Raw genomic sequence first — 23,230 nt, forward strand, 5'->3', positions numbered from 1 at the left:
AAGGGTCTAACAAAAATGTAAAGATTAGAAACATAGCTATGAGCAGCACAATAGAAGGTCAGGAGAAAAATTTCCATGGATTTAATGAGGGGGGGGAGCGGATACCAACCTCCCCGACTGGCAAGACTAGAACAAAAACTTGAACAAATGACCGAACATTGGGAGAGTAGGTTCGGTAGAATGTCAGAAATTGCGCAAAGGGATGAAAGATTGGAAGAACTAGAGAAGGCGAACAAAAACTTAATTAAGGAAATAGAAGAACTAAAAAGACAGTTAAAAGTAAAAGAGGAGAATGAAGAATTAAAGAGGAATAAAGAAAACAAAGAGGCCATAGCTAAAGAAGCTAAGGGTTGGAAGACAATCCAAGAAAACAGTAAAGTTACATTTACTGACATAATTAAACAGCAAATGAAAGAACAAACTGAAGACTCAGTTATTAAAATGATGAGACAAAAGGAGAGTATAGTAAGAAACTTAGCAGATAAAAAGAAATGTATAATTATATTAGGAATGGAAGAGAAACATAACCCAGATAGAACCACAAGAGTCAAGGAGGAAAATGAAAAAGTAAGCAGATCACTAGAATTAGTTCAGGAAGATGAACCTGAAGTCATGAAACAAATTGAAGAGAAGTTTAGACTCGGAAAGTATAGTACAGATAAGACCAGACCAATTAAGATTAAATTCAGGTCACAAACGACGGCAGAGAATATCTTATCAAAAACAGGGAAACTAGCAGAAAGTGAACAATATAAAAAAGATATGGATAAAAAGGGAAATGAATAAAGAGGAAAGAGAGGAAAAAATGAAAAGACAACAAGCTAAGGAAAAAAAAACGAGAACAGAACAGTCAGAAAAAGAGAGATTCTATTGGAGAGTAGTGAATATGAAAGTAAGGAAATTCGAAATACTAGAGAAAAACAAAAGGGAAACAGAGAATACAATGGAAGTGGCAGAAAACTAAGAGTGTCTTACACAAATATAGATGGATTAATTACAGGATTGAATGAACTGAATGATTATCTGAAGGAAAAAGAACCGGACATAATGGGAATTGTAGAAACGAAATTAAAAGGTCCACTACCACCCAACAGTGTAGGACATGACACATATAATTATGGGATTAGAAACAGAGACAAAGCAAGGGGGTGGAGTTATGTTCCTGACTAAGAAGGATATAAACGTGAAGAGTGTCACATATGGAAAGAATACAGTAGAGATGATTATGATCGAAGTGGAAGACAGAGATAAGAAGAACAGAAAGTTTGTAATAAATTATGTGCCTCCAAAAACAGCCTCGTGGGAAGAGAGTGAACATAAAAGTATGTTAGAGGACACAAAGATAACATTAGATAAGATAATGGAAGATGGAGGAAGAATAGTTGTGATGGGCGACTTTAATTGCAAAGAAGTCTGCTGGGAAGAGATGACAGTAAAGGGAGGAGACGGCTCATGGGGAAATGTTCTACTCGAGATGATTATTGACCATACAATGGCGCAGTGGATACAGGAGAACACTAGGTATAGAAATGAAGAAGAACCATCGAGACTAGACCTAATAATCACATCTGAACCTAGAATAGTAAAGATTGAATATAAAACACCAATAAGTAAAAGTGACCATATACTGATTGAACTGGAACTAAATGAGGAAAAATACATGAAAAGAAATGAACAATATAGAAAAGGAAGATTGATATATGATTTTTTTTTCTTTTTTAATAAAATAAGAGAATTCTTTCAAAAAGAAAACTGGGAAAGAATATACAAAGAGGAAACAACAGTGGAAGAGAAATGGAATATTTTGACAAAAATCTATAAAAAGGGAGTGGAAAAGTATGTCCCAACATAAAAAAAAGAAAAAGAATACGTAAAGTGCTGGTACAACAAAAGTTGTAGGGAGTTGAAAGACAAAAGAGATCAAGCTTGGCCAAATGGAAGAAATGCAAACGACCTAAAAAATGGAAAATATATACTAGCTATAGAAATGAATATGTACAAGTGTGCAGAGAGGAAAAGAGAAAATATGAAAAAAGATGTCATAGAAAAATGTAAAGATCAACAAAAACTATTTTACAGATTTGTAACCAACAAACTGAAAAACAAACAAGAATTAGAGAAATTACGACAAGGAGGAGTTGAATACACAGAGGAAATAGAAATGGCAGAAATTATGAACAAGCATTTTAAATCGGTGTTTACAAGGGTGAACATACAACCTGGAGAGGTCGAATGGGAAGAGAAAGTCCCCCCTATGAAAGATATAGAAATAACAAAGAATGAAATAATGAAACACTTGAGTAATCTTGATGTAAAAAAATCGCATGGACCAGATGAAATAGTAAACTGGATTTTGAAAGAATGCATGAATGAACTGGCAGACAAAATACAAAGCATAATAAACAGTTCCTTGAAAGAAGGAAAAGTTCCAAAAGATTGGAAAAGAGCAAATATAGTACCTATATATAAAGGAGGAAATAAAGAAGACCTCTACCAACTATAGACCAGTCTCTCTAACAAGTACAATAGCAAAAATTTCTTAAAGAATTATCAAAAGTAGATGGGTAAAGTATTTAGAAATAACAACGTGCTAAATCCAAGGCAATTTGGATTCAGACAAGGACGATCATGCGTCACCAATTTAATATGTTTCTATTCAAGGCTAATAGATATAATACAAGAAAGAGATGGATGGGCTGATTGTGCATTTCTAGACCTAAAAAATGCTTTTGACAAAGTACCACATAAGAAGTTGCTTAAGAAATTAGAAACTGAAGGAGGAATACAGGGCAAACTGCTTAAATGGATGGAAGACTTTTTGCAAAAAAGAAAAATGAGAATAGCGGTAAGACACTCTAATTGGGATGAAGTAATAAGTGGTGTTCCACAAGGAACAGTTCTGACCCCAATAATGTTTGCTATATATATTAATGATATGGATGAAGAAATTGAAAGTTATATGAGCTTCTTTGCGGATGATGCAAAACTGTTGAAAAAAGTGAACACTGAAGAAGATTGTGAGTCGCTACAGAGTGATCTCAATAAAGTATGGGAATGGAGGAGGAAGTGGAAGATGGAATTCAATATCAAGAAGTGTAGTATAATGGAATTTGGAAGAAGCTAAAAAAGAATAGTGGGATCATATAAATTGGGAGAAATAAAAAAAAGTAGAAAATGAGAAGGACCTGGGAGTCATTATTATGAATAATATGTCACATGAGAAACATGTAAACAAAATGTTTGGAGAAACTTATAATTTAATAAGAACAATCAAAGTGGCATTTACATACCTGGACGAAGAAATGATGAAGAAAATACTAGTTACTTTGATGAGACCAAGATTGGAATATGCAGCGACGATGTGGTCACCAAGTACAAAAAAATGTATAACAAAACTTGAAAGAATACAAAGAGCAATTACAAAATTGGCACCAACACTCTCAGAACGATCATATGGAGACTAACAAAACTTGAACTACAGACATTAGAGCAAAGAAGAGAGAGAGGAGACTTGATAGATATTTATAGAATCATGAAAGGCATAGAAACTATTGAAAGGGAGGATCTAATAAAATGGGATAGTAGACATACAAGAGGACACGAAAAGAAAATCAAGAAAGGCAGTTATAGAGGGGACCTGAAAAAGAACAGCTTTCCCCTCAGAGTAGTAGACATCTGGAACAAGTTGGATGAAAAAGTGGTGTGTGCAAAAACAATTCATGAATTTAAAAACAGTTCAGATAAAATGAGATATGAAGACGGGACACCACGAGCATAGGTCCCCTTCCCGTAAAATACAACTAGGTAAATACACATACTGGTGATGGGCAAGAAGTTGTGTGTGTGTGTGCACACTTATGGCCATAAAATGGTCCATATTTGAGCTCTGAACTCTCATCCAGGAAGGTAATAGCTGTCAATCACAGGTCCATCACTTGATCCAAAACAATGGTGAATTATACACCCACCTACACTTAAATCAGGGTTCTTGACAAATGTAATACCCAAGATTATGAGAAAATTGTGAAAGACGGTGAAGGGACAAAATTATCACACATCATGTCAGACACCATGTCAGGGTCCTTGACAAACATAATACCTAAGATTATGAGAAAATTGTGAAAAACAGTGAAGGAACAAAATGTCAGGATGGAACCTTGATCAAATTACAATGTTTTGCTTGCAGAAGCTTTTCATGCTCACACGTGTACTTGAAAAAGCTTCAACAAGCAAACTGTTTTACTTTTAATAAAGGTTCTATCTTCACATGATGTCTACTCTGATCATTCTGCCAGTAATTGTTATTTTAAATCAAGGGACAAAATACTTGGAAGAGGAATAGAACCAATTTGAATTCAGAGAACAACAAAGATAAATGGTTCAAAGTTGTTGAATTTCTATCCAAGAGTGATTGATGTGATACAGGAGAGCAATGACTGGGTGAACTTTGTATTGATGATTTAGTTCAATGTTATGAACTCCTCCTATCAGGAGTCTAGGACATTACCCCTTACAGAGGACTTTGTAGCATGGAATCTAATGAACCATGCCCTTGGTCCAACTTGCTGGTGGCAGAATTCGAACTACTGTCACCACCTCAATCTCCACTGCAAGTAGTGATGCTCTAACCTGCTCAGCCAGTGAACATCCACCTTGTATGTCTGTTTATAGAATCTTTTTTAGAGACTTCACAAAAATAGATGTTTTTAAGAATTTTACCAATACAGACGCTCCTCAACTTACGTTTTAGTTACGTTCCGAACGGCTGAATGTAAGTTGAAAATGAACGTAAGTTGTTACTGTACGTTCTAGTAATGTATGACCGTTCATACTGTACTATACATCCGTAAATTCTATTACCGTATCTTATAAAACACCCCTAAATCATTAATTATACACATAACATTGTAAAATACAGTAAACTTCCACTTATACGAACTCCAAGGAGGATTAGAAATGTCCGATTAATCGAAATGTTCGGTTACTCCTATTTTGTATGTTTCATTCCCGTAGAGTTTTATTATGTAATGTCCTCTGCAATATTCGTACCTGTAAACTTAACATATGTCCTCCTTTGTCTCCACCAAGTCCCACCCGTCCCCCTCCTCCCCCTCCACCTACCACCCACCCCTCCCTGATAACCTCTCCCAGTTCCTTCCCTGTTGGCTTATATGTGCTCAGAGTGTGTGTCATGTCTGTACTTGAAAAAGCTGTAACAAGCGAAACGTAGTACTAATAAAGGTTTCGATCTCACAAGGTGTTTATTCTCACAATCTCACAAGGTGTTTATTCTCACAATACTTATAACGTTTGTGTCATGTAAACAATGGACGCAGCGTCATGCGTAAGTATCGTTTGAACTACGGAGAGCGCGCTAAACTAAGAAATTCACTCAAAAAAAAAAAAAATTACAGTCAGTTCAAACGTAAAATCGAAAAAACGTAAAACGAATGAACGTAAGTAGAGGAGCGTCTGTATAGCAATAGATTCATGCAACCCAATGCTACTTAATCCACTGCATCATCTTATTCATCTGAATTTTTCATGCTTTCAGTTTGTGCTTCTGAAGGAGTCAAGTAACTACGTGCCAATTTTGATCATGATCTCTGTGAACTCAGCATTGTTGATGGGTGGCATGGGTGTTGTCATGCAGTATGCTGTGTTTATCTTTGATGAAGCGGATGTTGGGCTGGATGCATTCACGTGCACCGTTTTACTGGCAGTAGCCCGTCTCATGGCCAGCTTCCTGTCCTTTGCTGCAGTTGACCGTATCGGGAGAAGACCTTTGTACCTGGGGGCCTCCTTGATCTGCAGTTTGTCCCTAGTCCTCTGCGGCATCTCTTTCATCATTCCCACCGTCCCCAACTGGATCATCATGGCATCTCTGATAATTTTCGTTCTCAGTCAAGGGACAGGCCCAAGTGTTCTCATGCCTCTTGTGACGAGCGAGATCATCCCAACGCCCGTTCGGTCAATCGGAGTCTCTATTTGTGTGACCATCACTTTTGCCCTGTTTTTTGTGGCTTCTCTGACTTTCCTCCCCATGGTGGAAGCCATGGGATGGGGCTACACCTTCCTCCTCTTCGCTGCCTTCAACGCTATGTCAATGTTCATCTTCTGGTGGAAAGTCCCCGAGACTCGAGGTCGTAGTCTCGTGGAGCTTCAGAACTTGTTCATCAAGCCCAAAAATAATGGCGAAATAAGTATTATAAGTAAACCATCTCATCAAAATGGGAATGAGTTTCACAAAGGTAACATAGAAATCATCCACTGTGAAGACCAACGGACAAAATTCTGATAGAATGTACCATGGAATATTTTTGTAATGTAATTACAAACAAACCTGTTAACTATGACAGAACTTTGGACAGGAATTGGATGTAATTCATATGAATACCATTATTATTTTAGTTCATTCAGTGTCTCAGAGTTATATATGAGTTTGAGTCCATTTTGGATCCTGTGATTAATCATATAGTATTTTTTGTAAACAGTAGTGTTAGATTCTTTTCAGGTTGTTATTTACGCTAAAACTCATCGTGGAATTCCATGAACAGTATCAAACACTTCATCACTCACACAATTGTGATATTGTATGCAGTTCTTAAGGATATTTATGTTGTTGAAAAAGAATATTATTTTAGGGTCCTTCAAATTGAACCAGTCAGATTCATCTACAAGTATGTACAACAAGGGTTCCTCAATACACCAACACAATTAATATATATACATACTTTGTTATGTGACTGCTCCTGGTACTTACTGCAGATCCAAAGACACTGGCCATAATTACTGTGGGTCAGTATTCACGCCAGAATGAGACCAGCATACTGTGCATTCTCTCTGTAAAGGGTGCTTCAATGTCATGACACTCCATGATGTCAACAGGCTTCTCAGCATACTATAAATTACAACTACTAAGGGTCCAAGACAACTTACAGCACAAAGGAATGCGGCTGGCAAGAAATTATGATGTGCAATCTTATTTTCTGAGAACCAGGTTTTAAGTAACGAGGGGGGATGGGAATCACTATACCATGAATTGGTAGGGTGTAAACCAGTTTTGGATGTCAGGTCCTGCTGTGTAAGTGCTGTCTTGCTGCACTGCCTTTGACCCTGGCAAGGGATAACCTTTCATCCATGAGGTGCTAAGATGGGAGGGACAACAAATTGGTTTTGGATGGGTGTAGGGTGAGTGCTTTCATTTGGCCGTCCCCCCTATAGAGTGGAAGGACACTTTCCCCTTGTGGGGTGCCAGAGTGAATCCTAAACAAGGCTGTTCAGATGGGCAAGTGGTTACTTAGCTTTACTGCTGTGCTATCCTGATACGAAGTGACTACTGGTCTTGTACTGTCCACATGCATATTATAATTAGAGACTTGTAGAAATCACCTTCTGATACCCCCACCATCACACACTGTGATACTTTAATGAAGGTGGTAAATGGGAAGAACAAAGGTAATATTAGTATATAAAAAAAATTTATTACAGCATCCAAATATAAGCATCAGTTATTCAGGCACTAGCTCACACCTACCAGTTAGCTTATTTGTGAAGTGAGGATTCTCCCCCACATTTCTCTCTCTCTTACATACACACATCCTGTGTGTTTTGATTTGGGGACCAGGGTTTTGGTACATGTATAATAATAATAATTATCTATCTGTATACTAAGGGCCTCTTTCCTCTTATAAGGGAGGTAGTCAGCCAAGGCATACATCCACCCCTACTTGCTCCACTCCTATCCAGCCCCCATTTGTTTCCTTCTATCTATATACTCTGGGCATTTTCCCCCTTACAAGGGAGTTAGCCAAGTCAAAAAGCATATACCCATTCCATTTCCATCCATCACCCTTTCCTCCCTCTCATCTTAGCTCCTTGTGGATGAAGGGTCATCCCTGTCTCCCACCCACTGCCCTTGGTCAGAAGCATTGCAGTGTGACACAGTACATCCAAAGCAAGGTCACTTCATTTAATCGGTGACCCCCCTTCTCCATCCCCTCATGCTGAATATAGTTATGATAATAACATACATACATATACCAAATGCTTTTTCCCCCTTAAAAGGGAGGTAGCCAAAAAACAATGGCATAAAAACCATTCTCACCCATTCCATCCCTATACACTCCACTCCCCTCCACCCTCCCTCTTATCTTGGCACCTCCTGGATGACAGGTCATCCCTGCATCTTGTCCACTATCCTGGGTCAGAAGTAGTGTCGCAAGACACAGCACATACACAGCAAGGCTGCTTCATTAAACTGGCAACCCCCCTCTTCATCCCCTCATGCAGAAAAGGAGAAGACGGGGAGAAATCCCTTCAGGCTGCATCAAATTTTTCTCACACATACTATCTCACCTCCCATCCATTCCACCTCATGCATCACATCATCATCCATGTACAACCATTCTCCATTCACCCGTCTTCTGTCCTCTCCCATCCTTCTTCAACAGGCATTCCCCTCTTCCCCAAAGCCCCTTTCACCCCATCTATCCATCTCATCCTAGGTCACCCCCTCATGTTCACTCCCTCCACATCTGCCTTCCATACCTCTTTTACTAATTTTTCTTCATTCATTGTTTCCATGTGTCCAAACCATCCCAATATTCTTTCATCCACCCTTTCTCCCAACTCCCTCACCACCCCTGTTCTCCTCATTTCTCACTCTATCCTGCCTAATAACCCCCATCATACTTCTCAGACACCTCATCACAAATACATTCAAACTCCTTCTCTCTTGCTCTCTTATGTTCCATATTTCTGCCCCATACAGTGCTGTTGGCACAATCACTCCTTCATACAATCTCCTCTTAGCATCCATTACCAAATGTCTATTCCTCATTACACTTTTTAATCCACCAAGGCATTTAGTAGCTTTTCTCAATCTACATTCAACCTCCACCGCCACCCTTTCCTGCCACATTCGCACCCAAGTATCTAAAACTATCCACTTCCTCCAGTAGCTCTCCTTTAATGCTCACTTCCAGTCTTCTGCCTTGTACATCTCATCACCTTACTTTTGCCCACATTTATCTTCAGCTTTCTTCTTTCACACACTCTCCCAAATTCTGTCACCAACTTCCTCAATCCCTCCTCTGATCCTGCTACAAGCACAGTGTCATCTGTAAACAACAGCTGGCTCACCTCCCACTTTTCTTTAAACATCTCCAATCCCTGACCACATCCTTGCATTTACCTCCCGCACCACCCCATCCATGTACAAGTTGAACAGCCAGGGCGACATAACACATCCCTGACAAAGTCCCACCTTTACCTCGAACCACTCACTCTCTCCATTTGTAATCATGAAACATGCTCTACTACTATCGTAAAAACTCTTGACAGCTCCTAGCTTTCCTCCTATCCCGTATATTTGCAAAACCTCTCACTATGCCTTTCTGTCTACCCTGTAATAAGCCTTTTCCAAATCCATAAAAGCCCAAAACACATCCTTACCCTTTCCTATAGCTTTCTTACATATCTGTCTTACCACAAAAACCTGATCTACGCAATCTTTACCTATCCTAAATCCACTGTTCCTCACAAATTACTCCCTCTATTCCTCTCCTAATCCTCTCAATCAAGATCCTCCCATAATCCTTCCCAACTACACTTAAGAAGCTAATCCCTCTGAAACTACTACACTCACACTTGTCCCCTTTTCCCTTGTAAAGTGGAATAATAATAAAATACTCTCTTACTCCTGCAGTACTCGGGTCTGACGTCCCATGACCGCCTTCACCAAGGCTCTCCATTGATCTGTTGTTAGTGATCTCCTGCTATTGCTCTAAGTTTTCCACATGTTATTTGACATCTTAGAATCTAAGAATTAGATAATGTTATTCCATCTATATTGGGGTCTTCCTAGTGGTCTCCTTCCTAGAACTGTCCCACTTAAAACTTGGTACAGATTCCTTTCTTGATTCATTTTTACCACATGGCCTGCCTATATCTCTTCCTGTTGTATGTTTGCTATTATCCCCTTAATTTCTTCATGGTTTCTTTGCCTCCATTGGCCTAATGATAATAATAATAATTATAACAATGATATCAACAACATAAATATTACTTAAAGGAAAACATGAAATAAAACAAAAAAAAATAATGAAAGAGCCATTTATATTTTCCTTCAACACTTAACAAAATTTTACAAAATAGATAAAATTCAATGTAAATAAACTCCTCACAATTGGAGCAGCAGAAAATTTTCTGTTTGAAACAACACTAATCAGGTTACTTCAATTGCACCAAACCTGGACATAACAGACATGCTCTAATACAAAATGATCACCTTTCTTTTCACTCAAGGATTTCAAAGCTGAAGTGAAAAGGCAGGCAGACTTGGTTTCACCTATTCACCCAACAATGTACATACTTCAAATCTAAAGCAATACCATTTGTCCAAAGAAAGTGAGTATAACAGTATGGTGGAAAGGCTGTACATACTATCTGCATCAAGTTGATTATAAACATTTCATCAAACAAATGCCTGACCTGTACTTTAAAGATATGAAGCTTATTTGAGGTGCATTTGTCAGAGAAACTATTCACTGAAAAAAAACATATATATATTTATATATATATAATATGTAAGTATTCATTTCTATATTCATGTATGTATACATTAGATCTTATATAATAAGACTTTGATTTTATTTCATACCTTTAGCTTTCTAAACTTGGAAAACTAATGGTAACCTTCTCAGATATTGAGAAAATGAATCCTCTTTAAGAGTCAATATCACCAACTGGGGCTGCCTTGAACCTTTTTATTATAATCATGAGATTTTCAGATGCATTAACATAGGTTTTGGAAGAAAAAAAAATCACTGTCTAGATGCCTCTGGAAAGAACACAAAATCCTAGTTATTGCAGTTAGGAACAGTGGACATGAACCCATATAATAGTCCAGTATGCAGCTTTCATGATGACGTTAACTATGCAACTTATGTGAAAGGATCTAGTTTACTGCTGCAAGGTGTACCCATTGGAGATAATAACAACTGTCAAGACACTACAATGAAAAATCAGAATCCTTTGTAAACAGCCCTACCCTAACACAATTTAATCACTGCCACTAATCTAAGAGTGTCACAATTCTGGTGTGCTAACAATTCGGTCATTCAAATGTATTTATTCCATGATACGCTTCCCTCAATAAGACTAAGAAAAGCTAAACTCTGACTACTTTTTAAAAACTAGGAAAAGGGTTCTTCAAGGTATACACCCTATGAAATAAGCGCAGGTTTATAATGAAGGCAGCATTCTAGTATTGGTTAAAAAAGAATTTAATAACCTAATCAAATCAGCATTCTCAACCCCCCACGCTGGTCACTATTACAAGTATGTAAAACAATGAGAATACAGATATTCAATTATTGCTTCAAATATTCCAAATCTATTGGACCTGTGCATTACAATAAGTGGTGAATTTGGTTTACTTTGGTCACAAAATTTCAGTAACTCCAACAGAATAACTCCTACACTATAAATTTTGTTCTGGCTAACATCAGAATTTTATTTGGCTAAAGACATGACCCCTTGCTCATCAATGAATCAATCTGTTACCCCAGTTCATTCTTGCAGGAGGGACCAATGACTGCACGTGGTGATCCTGCAAGATGGACATCACAGGTGCCCATTTTCAAAATCCATCAACCACCTCACCTCCATCAGGAGTTGCAGACCTGGGGACCTGATATTTGGTCTCCAGACTGGGCCCAAGACCTTTCTATCAACTTCAACTCTACTTTTAACCCATTTTTACACATAAAAGTTGTCAATTGGCAACTGCTTCCCTCCTACTTTCAGCCTCTGACACAGTAAACAGTCTTATAACAATATAACACAGACTGTTGTTCGTGTTGTATTAATGTAAGACTATTTCCATCACACTTATTTATAGTAGCAAGACAGGGAATCACTGGTTGTTAGGTCTCCAAAGTTCCTTTCCAGAGATCTGTGGGAGGGCCCGAAGACTGTTGCTGGTTTTCCATACAGTGAAACTAGAGGCAACAATTACTACTATTATTATTTCTTGCAGGTGGTTCCGAGTTCAATTCCCAAGACCCACTACATGCTTCTTCCGAGTTCAATTTCCAAGACCCACTACATGCTTCTTGCATTGGTTCCTGACAGCCCTGGCCAGGCAACCCAAACATTGGCGAGAGAGAGCAAGAGCGAGAGAGAAAAAATTGGTGGCTTCCTGCAACTGACAGGTCTTGCCCTTCCAGGGTTTCTCACTTCCCACTTTGTAGGAGTGGAATGGCGAGTCATTTCTTGCAGGAGACTAGCCCCCACCTCCTGCAGAAACCAGCCAGATACTGGTTCAATGTAAAAATCATTCAGTAAAGAGATTCTATAATTAAGTGATGGGCAATATAGTATCGTGTGTGCTTTGTTTTCTGTGTGGTGTTTGCATCTTGCACAATTGGTCTTTTGCTAGGTTAATTCTATGTTGGTACTGTTCTAGTGCAGGGTGGTGACCTCAATACAGGCACACCAGTGCCATTCTTGTCTATTTTGGGAGTGATTCCTTTGCTGAATTGAATTCTACCACCTATATGCATGTAATTTTGTATAGTGGTATGTTGGCATTAGGCTATTGTAGATGCTTGGTTAGAAAAGTGTTTTATGTTGCATATAGTGGGATAAGATTGTATTTACCCAGTTATATTTTACGGGACAGGAGCTATGCTTGTAGTGACCCGTTTTCGTATCTCTCCACATCCAGTTTATTCTTGAAATAGTGTATAGTTCTGGCATTCACTGTTTCTCTGTTCAGTTTGTTCCAGATATCGATCACTCTGTGGGAAGCTATTTTTTTTCAGGTCTCTTCTGTAACTGTCTTTCTTTTGTTTCTTTTCATGTCCTCTTGTTTCTCTTTTGTCCCATTTTAATAGGTTGTCTCTATCAAGAACTTCCCTTCCTTTCATAATTCTGAAAATGGTCAACAAATCGCCTCTTTCCCTTCTCTGCTCTAGTGTTCACAGCTGTAATTTCTCCAATCTTTGTTCATATGTCAGATTTGATAGTGTGGGTGCCATTTTTGCTGCTGCTCTTTGGATTCTTTCTAATTTTCTTGTTTTTTTTGTTGTTGTTGTAGGTGCCCACAGATACAGCATATTCTAATTTCGGTCTTATCAGTGTAACAATTATTTTCTTAACCATCTCCTCATCCATGTAATCAAAGGCCACTTTCATTGATCTTAATAAGCTGAAAGTCTCTCCAAATAATTTATTTACATGTTTGTCAGGTGTCAAGTCACTTGAGATGATTACTCCTTGGTCCCTCTCTGAGTTTACTTTTTTGACTTCCTTATTTCCAATTGTATAATTTCCCGAAACTCTATTTTTACCTCTTCATTCCATTATGCTACATTTCTTGAGGTTGAAGTTCATCTTGTGTCTCCAGCTCCATTCCCATACTTTATCCAGGTCATCTTGCAGCGATCTGCAATCTTCTTCTGTTTTCACTCTCTTGAGTAATTTGGCATTGTCATCAAAAAGTTCATGTAATAATTTACTCCTTCATCCATATCATTTATGTATATGGCAAACATTAAAGGAGCCAAAACAGAGCCTTGGGGGATGCCACTTTTTACATCTTCCCATTTTGAATTTTTGTCTCTAAGTACCACTCTCATTTTTCTCCCAGTTAAGAAATCCTTCACCCATTCCAACAGTTTGCCTTGAATTCCTCCTATTTTTTCAATTTTACTTATTAATTTTTTATGTGGTACCTTGTCAAATGCTTTCTGCAAATCCAAGAAGGCGCAGTCTGCCCATCCATCCCTTTCTTGTATTATCTCAATTAGTCTCGAGTAAAAGCAGATCAGGTTTGTGGTGCACAATCTTCCACTTCTAAAACCAAATTGTTTGGGGTTTATTATTTTGTTATCTTCCAAGTGTTTGGTCCATTTGTTCCTGATGACCTTTTCGCATATTTTTGCTACTGTGCTTGTGAGGGACACTGGTCTGAAGTTTGTAGGATCTTCCCTATTTCCTCCTTTATGTATTGGTACTATGTTTGCATCTTTCCAATCTTGCGGTACCTTTCCCTCTTTGAGTGAGAAGTCTGTTATCTTGTATATTTTGTCTTTCAGGTAATCTATACACTCTTTTAGTATCCAATTTGCAATTCCATCTGGTCCGTGTGACTTTCTGATATCTAGGCTTCTTATTTGGTCTTTTGTTTCCCTTTGTGTTATTTTTATTTCTTTCATCATAGGTGATCTTTCTTGTTGTCCATCCTCCCAGGATTGTGAGCTCTCAATTGTAAAAACAGACCTGAAATGTCTGATCATAACTCCTGCCATCTCTGTGTCATCTATGTATTCTTTATCTCCTTCACGGAATTTTACTATATCATGCTTATCCTTTAGTTTGTCATTTATATATCTGTAAAAGATTTTTGGTTGATCCTTACATTTGTCTATGATATCCCTTTCATATTCTCTTTTTTCTTTCCTGTGTATATTTACATATTCGTTCCTAAGTTTAGTATATGTTTGCCATTTAGATGTTTTTCTGTCTTTTTTCCATTTTTTCCAGGCTTTGTCTCTCCTGGCTTTAGCCTCGCTACATCTTTTGTTGAACCAACATTTTATATATAAATCTCTTTTTGTTTCTTTCTTTGGTACATATTTGTTAATTCCTTCTTTGTACTTTTCTTTGAATATAAGCCATTTGTCTTCCCTCTTTAGAGAACTTATCCCAATTTGTGTTTTGGAAAAATTTCCTTAGTTCTACAAAGTCCGTTTTGTTGTAGATAAATCTTCCTTCTCTATGTTTATCATTCCTATTTATGTTGTTGTTGTTGTTGTTGTCATTCCCTAGACTGTCTGTCCGAGCAGTCCCGTCTCCCCTATTTATGTTGTTCTGTTCTTTTAATTCAAACTCTATTAGTATATGGTCACTTTTTCCAATTAGTGTTTTATACTCCATTTTGTTCACAATATCTGGTTCAGAAGGTAATTGTGTGGAAGTGTGTATGTGTGTGTGTGTGTTGGGGGTAGGATTCAAAGGTGTCAATGAGATGAGCCTTTGCATGGAAACATTGAGATGATCGAAGGAAGGTGGATCCCCATTGGCATGTCACTACAGGATAACCAAATAAAATGTCCAGAATACCTCAACTCCCCTACAACCTCCATCTAGAAGTGTAACCCCACAGGGCCAGTACCTGATCTTCGGAACCGATTGCCGATAGGGTCAAGGCTATGCAGATATCCTTTACGCATTCTAATGAGTGCCCAATGATTCTACTCAGCTCGGGGCAAGTCTGTGCTGAAGTGGTTAAAAACCACAGTATAACCTGCAACGGCACTCACAGCTATCTCAGAGTTCCTTCACATATTGACATTATGCTTTCCAGACAAATAGTTTGGTAGACACATCAAGTGCCACCGTACAATCATAGTGTCTCTGAAACCATATTAACAATATTAAAATAATAACCATTGTACTAATACTGTAAACAATAATTCATCTCTTGCAACTCTTCCCCTTTATTGCAATCCAATAGTTACTCAAAGTCATGTTGAGAAATGATAATGATGATGATTAATGGACCAACTGTACAGTATTACTACCTATCCTTCTAACCCTTCAACTGTAAAAGACTGAATTGATAATGTTCTGGCAAATGCCACACCCCTTTATTTAGCCAAGTGATGGACGCTACACCAAAGAGCATCTCAACAAATGAAAACTTTCATTCCATTTAGCTTGTTGTCCATCCCTTAGCTAAATAGAATCACATGATAATGACACCCAAGCAGATGGGGTGGGGTGGAAACGAGAAGGTAAGTTAGGATGGGTCTCCCTCACTGGAAGACTAAATCATCACCATTACCACCAACTTAACTTCAACCCAAGATACCAAATATAGAAACTTATCAGATCCAAACACTATGAGCAGCAGGCAGATCCTGGCTGTTCCCTTGCCATAACAGTACTACTGCATGCAACTAAAAGCATTGGGGCATTTAGTTGCAAATGGAGAGACATTACATCTCAAGCTTGCTGGGATTAAGTTGCTAAACTAAGCAATAATGAATTTTTTTTAATAAAATTAAATGGAAACTCTGCCTAAAATTCATTACATTTCAAATAGAAGGCTTAAATTTCCAGGTATCCAACCTGAAATAACATTATAGGAACACATTTCTCTTTCAAGGGGGAAGAATACATTCCCTCTGGTTCTAATGTGCAAATATGTCTACATAATTTCAAAAATGCTTCAAATAAAAAAGAAAGCACATTGACTGCAGTAATTTCTAAACTATATTACAGTCTTGGTTCCATTAACCCCTCAGTGACAATGACATTTCAATGGCCATTAATAATCTATCTATCCATATACCAAGGGCTTCTTCCCCCTTATAAGGGAGGTAGCCAATCAATGCATGCACCCACCCCCACCCATTCCACCACACTGGTTTCCCTCCCATCTAAGCTCCTCATAGATGAAGGGTCATCTCTGTTTCCTGTCCACTGCCTGGGAGAGAAGCAATGCAGGAAGACACAGTACATCCACAGCAGGGCTGCTTCACTTGAACAGAAACCCTCCCTCCCTCATCCTTCCATGCAGAAATCCCTTTGGACTGCATCAAAATATCATCCATACACAACCATTCTTCACTCACCCCTATCCCTTCCCTGCTCAACAGACATTTCCCTCTTACTCAAAGCCATTTTTCATCCTATTATTAATAATAATAGTGAAAATAATAATCTTAAATTTCAATGACTGGGAAGCTGCAGCCTCACAGTGGCTGGCAGTGGTCCCTGGGCCTCTCCTAAGATCTCTGGGATGAAATATTGGACTGCTGTCTGTGCTGTATCAGTGTGGGGTACATTTCTTGGTCACTGGCTTTAGTTTTAGTAGGGAAGCAATCACCAGTTATCAAGTCTCCTTATGTGAAAAGGCAAAGAAAATACAGCTGACATTAACGGAAAAAGATCTTCAGTCGGGACTAGAGACTGAATGTCAGCTCCTTGAGGATGCACCTCCTGATGAAAGTGAGGGTGTTGATAGGTTCTGAAGATGAGCAGCTGGGTGATAGTTCTCTCTCTAATAGGACTACTACTTGCAGGTGCCTGACATCGGTCCCATGGCCATAACATAACTTATTAAACATGTCACAGTGTTGATGAGGTTAACAAAAGGTCTTACATATTCTCATCTACTACTCTTCACATGTGAAACAACAATTGTGGCAAGACCAATAACTAAATTGCCAAATTGCAAATTAACTTTTAGGCTACCATTGCTGTCCAAGTCCAAAAAGTTTATGTTTTTCAGACTTTTAAAAAGATCTATTCTAAAAAAATATCTATATATATATATATATCTGGAACTATTACAGAAGACGACTTGCTATTAGTATTAAGTGGGAGAAAGAGCTGGCCTTGAATTCACATCTCTGTACATAGACCAAAATGACATACAAAAAAAGTGAACATGAATTCCTAACCCTTTGGCTGAAGGTATTCAGAACAAAACTATAAACCTGGCCCTATCTGAAATGGAAATTCATTATGTTAAGCTGAAGCAATCAAATTAAATAAAAAACCTTTCAAGATAATGGTGACCATTTAACAATTTAGTATACACACTGCCAGACACATACATTATTCAACTAATAGTGTTCATTGCATTCCCACTGTCTAGTTGGCTAGTTAATGTTCTACACCCTCATCCTCCTTGAAGCAACACTAATAATGACTTAATAATTGCCAACAATATTCACATATCACCTACTCACATTTCATCCTTGAGACAACATCCACCTAACAATATGAAATGTTTGATTAAACTTTTCATATAAACGCATGACAAATTTATTTAATTTTGTATAAGACCTCAGCATGAAGATGGCTTCTACCCCCTTCAGTCTTAAGAACCTGCCCTGAGCCAAGGAACATGGTTTGACATTGGGTCATTCCCTTGCAAGACACCCAAGTTTCCTAGAAATTGATATTTGGTAAAACTGACCAACACTGTCTGCTGTTCAATGGAACTATCTACATAATATGACAGTGCTGAATAGGTTAGGAGACATCACACATTAACTGAGCATATTCTCCTAAAATGGATTTGGTTTCCCCATACCACAATACATTGCAAACTGAAAAATAAGTGCCATGAATTCTTGTGAAAAGCTTTATTACATCCTTTCATTGTTCTTTTTACTTCTAAGCAATAAACTACTCTCAGGACTGTCGAGTTTATTAATTGAAAGCATACAAGTCCCATATCCTCCTAGCTGTGGGTTGAAATTCCACACTTCTCCTCAATTCCTAGCAGTGATTTACCCGCCCAACAGTCCAAGTGCGCAGGACAAAGATGACAGCTTTGGTCAAACTTATATGCCTTCTGGTGTATACTTTTCACCACCTTCTACAAAGACAGATATATCAATTATAAAGATAGGCAGATTTTTTAAATAGGTAAATACATATATATACCAGCAGCTTTTCCTCTTTACAAGGGAGGTAGCCAAAGTCAAAGACATAAATCCACTCCCACCCATTTCATCCCCACATACTCCACTCCCATTCACCACCCTTTCCACTTTTTTTTTAGCTCCTTCTCTGATCTTCTTCATCTTCTCAAACAGACAAATCTACATGATATTTGATATGGCAGCCAAAGGGTTATGAAACTAAAAGAAAATTATCAAACCTATGTAAGTAACAAATTGCTTGAACAGTTTCTGCACAACCTACAACACCTGAACACAAGATCATACTTAGCACTTACCATTGCACACTATTTGCACCAGTAAAGAATGTACCAAAAAAATGTGCATTTTGAGACCACTGCATGTACACTTTGCACACAAGCACAACAAACTTGACAAATCACTGGTCCTTTTCTGCTCATTCATTCTCAAGTTTTTGGCAATGGGCACCTGCATGGATTGGATATTGGAAAGGCAATTTCCCCACCACTCGAATACAAAGCCAATCAACAACCTCCAATACCAGGTATAGCCCCATTGAGTCTCTGAACTGGACCCAGTATCTTTCTATTACACACAATTTCCACTGTTATTCCAATAAGTGTTTTTACACAGGTGTGGTTCTGAGGGGCTTAGTCTTCAGACCAGGCCCAAGATTTCTGTTTATTGACTTCAACTGTGGTCCTTCCACCTTTTCACACGAGGAGGGTTGGCGATTGTTAACTGCTTCCCTCCTCCTACCCCTACAATCTGGTGAAAAAGACAGTCCCACACTTATGGAACACAGATAGCAGTCTAAAGTTTCTCCCCAAAGAGAGCTATGGGACAGTTTTAGGTATGCTGCCTGTGGAGATGTGGGCTTTCAGACAGTGAAACTTAAGGCAACAATTATTATTTTCAAACTAACATAAAATTCCTGTATGAACTGCCACTTGACAACTAAAATGAACAAGTTTAAAAACAAGTTAACCTAGTTTCTTGCTAAAAAATAAATGAGCTGTATTCTATACATTATAAATCTATTGCATGGGAAATTAAAAAAATACTGTAACTCTTATCAATGATAAATGTACAAGAAATATAAAATAAATAATTTAAAATTCATTGCCTACATGTTTATACTCCTTTATTAACGAGGAGTTGTTACGACAACAGTTTTTTTAAAAGTACTCGGCAAAATTTTTTTCATATCTTTGGGGATGTTGTATTGCTAATTTAATTGCTATTCAAGGTAACTAACTTCATAGATATCTAATACCCAGCTGATTTAAAAAAATTGCTAATAATCAATACAACATTATTTTTTATAAAAAAGGAAACTGTATAGACCTGAAACAAATTAAATTGGAGAAAAAAAAAAAAAAACACTATTAACTTTCACATTTTCCACACTCTATAAAGACGTATGGCCAACAATAATAATTTTGAGTTAATCATGTTACACCTTCAATAACACACGAGTCCATATAGATTCAGTTGCTGTGTATGACAATATTATGCATCTGAGGGTGGTGGTCTGTGACCTGAACAAGATCTCAATTAAGACCCTTATATTGTCAGTTTCAACTCTCAGCTGACTAAAATTAGTTGGCACTAGCCACAACAGAATCCATACTGCACCATGGTGTTCACAGAGATATGCACACACAGAGGTGATCACAATTTCAATACCTCCCACTGTCCACAAACATTTGTTGGAACCAGCCACTGAGCAGCGATGCATTACTGTTGCTGGGTTCCTTTTCGCATTAGCTCCCACAGCCTAGTTTTCTCTCACCAGTGAATTTCTCAAATCTGCTACAATAACCACATTACATAGCTATCATTATGACTTATAAATTCACAACTTAAGATTGATGTTCTTAACACCTTCGACGTGATTCACCTCAATTTGTTGCAAAAATTTTTAATTCAATTTTTATTACACCGAGAGGTAAAACCAAGCCTGAGTGGACCATATTTAGATCTGGCTCTAACCTAAAGCAGAGTAAAATTGCCAAGGTATCTGCCTCAACAAATGGTTCTAGCTCCACCAAAGATATAATACCCTACAATTTTGTTCTGTCAAATGTCTGACTATTTCATTCAGTTATGGGAGTGACTTATGGAGGTCTCTGTGATTCTCAGCTCTTTCAGTCACAAGTCCACCATTCTTAGTGGAAATCTGAAATGCTAGCTAGAGCAGAAAACATGAAGTCTGCCACAGGTAGAGAGCATTGAGTATCAAAACATAAAAATCAATAATAACCATTTTCAACTTGAAACATCATACACAGTTCTATAATGGAAAAAAGTACATTCTTCTTGCATCCAGTCTAGGAAGATCCTTTCTTGAAGTTTGGTAGAGCTTGTTGGGTTTGAGATAATTCAAATCAAACGAGGATAATCCCTCTTGGTTCTTTCCTTTGGCCCAAATAAACAAGTATTTGAGCTTCCTATTATGTCAAAATGACAAAAATCAGGAATAACTGCCACTCTTGGCAATCAAGGGCCGATTAACACTTCCCTCTTTACACAGTAAATAATATAAATAATCACCCTGAACCTTGAATGTAAGTTTAAAATACAGCTTTATAAACAAGTATTATTATACAATTGCATTTTTTAATGAACATTCATGCTTTAGGATGTTCTCTTACTTTCACCATTCCGTCCTTCTGAGGTTCTGGAACACGTTCTGCCTCCTGTTGATTGGCACTCTCGGCAGCACCCTCGGTCAAATTGCTCGCAATTACTTCAGATGCTTCCTGAGGAGCAGCAGGGCTACTGGACTCCCCAGTTTGGCTGTTCCTACCACTATTAGTTTCATTATTGCTAGTACTACTACTACCACTACTATTATTATTATCATTATTACTAACAATACTACTATTACTATCATCTGTTATATTTACATCTGGCACACTTAAGTCCTGCACAATATCTGTCAAATTTTCTTTGTTTTCTTTAGGCACTGCCTCTTCCTTGTTTACACTATTGTCAATTTTATTTATAAGCTGTGCTTTGTCATCAACAATGTTAAAAGTTTTATAGAGTTGTTTACTTGTAGTACTTGATATTGTACTACCTGGTTTGATTTCTGACACTACTTTCTTCATGTTGTCCACAATTCCTTTATCATCAGGGTGGATGGGAGAGTGTGATTCATTCTTATAAGGTGATGGTGAGAACTCATTGAGATCAACGGCTGGGTCCTGTCCCATTCTCCCAAGTGAATCACAAAGACTAATTACTGATCCTACTACTCCAAGGAATATGAGAAGCATATCAAAGTACCACTGCTTCTTTGTGAGGCGCCTGAAAGGAGAACAAATCAAAGCATGTTAAATATTGGGATTATATACAACAGCTATCTCAGCTATATTCAAAATACTAACAAATATATAAATACTGAAAAGGTATATATAAAAATAGAAGCAAAGTTTGATGAAGGATGCAAGACTTGGGACATAAAACATACAATATTGCTACTCATTGATACTGTTGGACAACTGTCAGATTTGAGAGAACCTTTGGACAGACAAAGTGAAAGAGAAAAGTGAATGAAAACAAAAAGTACATAATACCGAGATGAATAACAAAAACTGGAGGAGGTGAGAATTGACAGAGCAGTGAATAGGACATGATATGCAGCAAAACCTGGGAAAGGCATGGAAGGCAGCTTATGTAATTAAGAAAAAAAAATTGGGAGGAAAAGCTACAGAATTCAAAGTATTTATGGTGAACAGTACAGTGAAAAGGAGGACCGAATTGTAGAAATAAGCAATGAATGCCAAGATAATGTACATACACATAGGTCTTAATACCCCCTTATATGGGGAGGCAGATGAGTCGAGCCATACTTTCTGCCTCATCTCTATGTGAGTGGAAACTAAAAAAAGGTGGTCCCTAGTCCCCTCATTCTGCCTCAGATAGGATGCTGAAACTAAGTGATTGGATGGAAGAAAATTCATGGATTGTCACACGAGTGTGTGAAACAAGATGAGAATATGAACAAAATGTGAAAGATTGCAAATAATAAAAAATTAATAGAACATTGCTAAGATGGTTTGCACATGTAGAGAAAATGATGATACACTGAGAAGATGTATAATTTCAGGGAGGCAGGAAGATAGGGTGAATGAAGGCCTAGATGTATATGGTATATCAGTGGATTTTACTCTATTGCCATGCAACACTATGTAGACAAGGGGATAGCACAACTGCAAAAGAGTTTATCACATAAGCAAATGTGGGAACCTTAGTAGAAATAGGCATACCTGATTAAAAACTGTACAAAATACAATTCTACCAAAGCCTAAACCCTCTATGCACTCATTTAGATCTATCCAAAAAGCCTCCCTTTCCTCTACACTCTTCTCACTACCAGGCCCATATGCACTTACAAAAACCCACATCTCCCTTCCCAGCTTCACCTTCATCCATATCAACCTTGAAGAAACCTCCTTCCCCTCCACCACACACTTACTTACCTCTTCACTTACTAGTATAGTCACCTTTCTCTCCCTTATCCTCACTTCACTCCTGACACCCTCCTAACTAAACTCCCAAACTCAAACTCACCCCTCCCTTTCAGCTTAGTTTCATTCAATACCAACGCATCCATCTTTCTTCTCATCTGAACCACACCCACAAACATTAAAAGACCCAAACTTTACTGTTCTAATTGGAAAACTCTCCCCAGATCCTCCTATGCCTTTGAATTTTTGGGGGATGTCCCCTTTGGGGTTTCAGGATGCCTAGTCTTATCCTCCTTCCTG

General features: G+C 37.9%; 2 protein-coding genes across 2 annotated transcripts in view; one reads left to right on the top strand and one right to left on the bottom strand.

The window, feature by feature from the left end:
- LOC143024703 (facilitated trehalose transporter Tret1-like) overlaps positions 1-12,173 on the top strand; it is a 33,242-nt gene extending 21,069 nt beyond the window's left edge. The window contains exon 6 of the mRNA XM_076183745.1: positions 5,555-12,173. Within this exon, the coding sequence (XP_076039860.1) occupies positions 5,555-6,298 (744 nt within the window). The 3' untranslated portion in view covers positions 6,299-12,173. The remainder of the gene's footprint in view (positions 1-5,554) is intronic.
- LOC143024702 (uncharacterized) overlaps positions 10,102-23,230 on the bottom strand; it is a 41,993-nt gene continuing 28,864 nt past the window's right edge. The window contains exon 8 of the mRNA XM_076183744.1: positions 10,102-21,767. Within this exon, the coding sequence (XP_076039859.1) occupies positions 21,086-21,767 (682 nt within the window). The 3' untranslated portion in view covers positions 10,102-21,085. The remainder of the gene's footprint in view (positions 21,768-23,230) is intronic.

This window comes from Oratosquilla oratoria, chromosome 4 (assembly GCF_046742065.1).
Source record: "Oratosquilla oratoria isolate Oo_2021 chromosome 4, ASM4674206v1, whole genome shotgun sequence".
Taxonomy (NCBI): Eukaryota; Metazoa; Arthropoda; class Malacostraca; order Stomatopoda; family Squillidae; genus Oratosquilla; species Oratosquilla oratoria.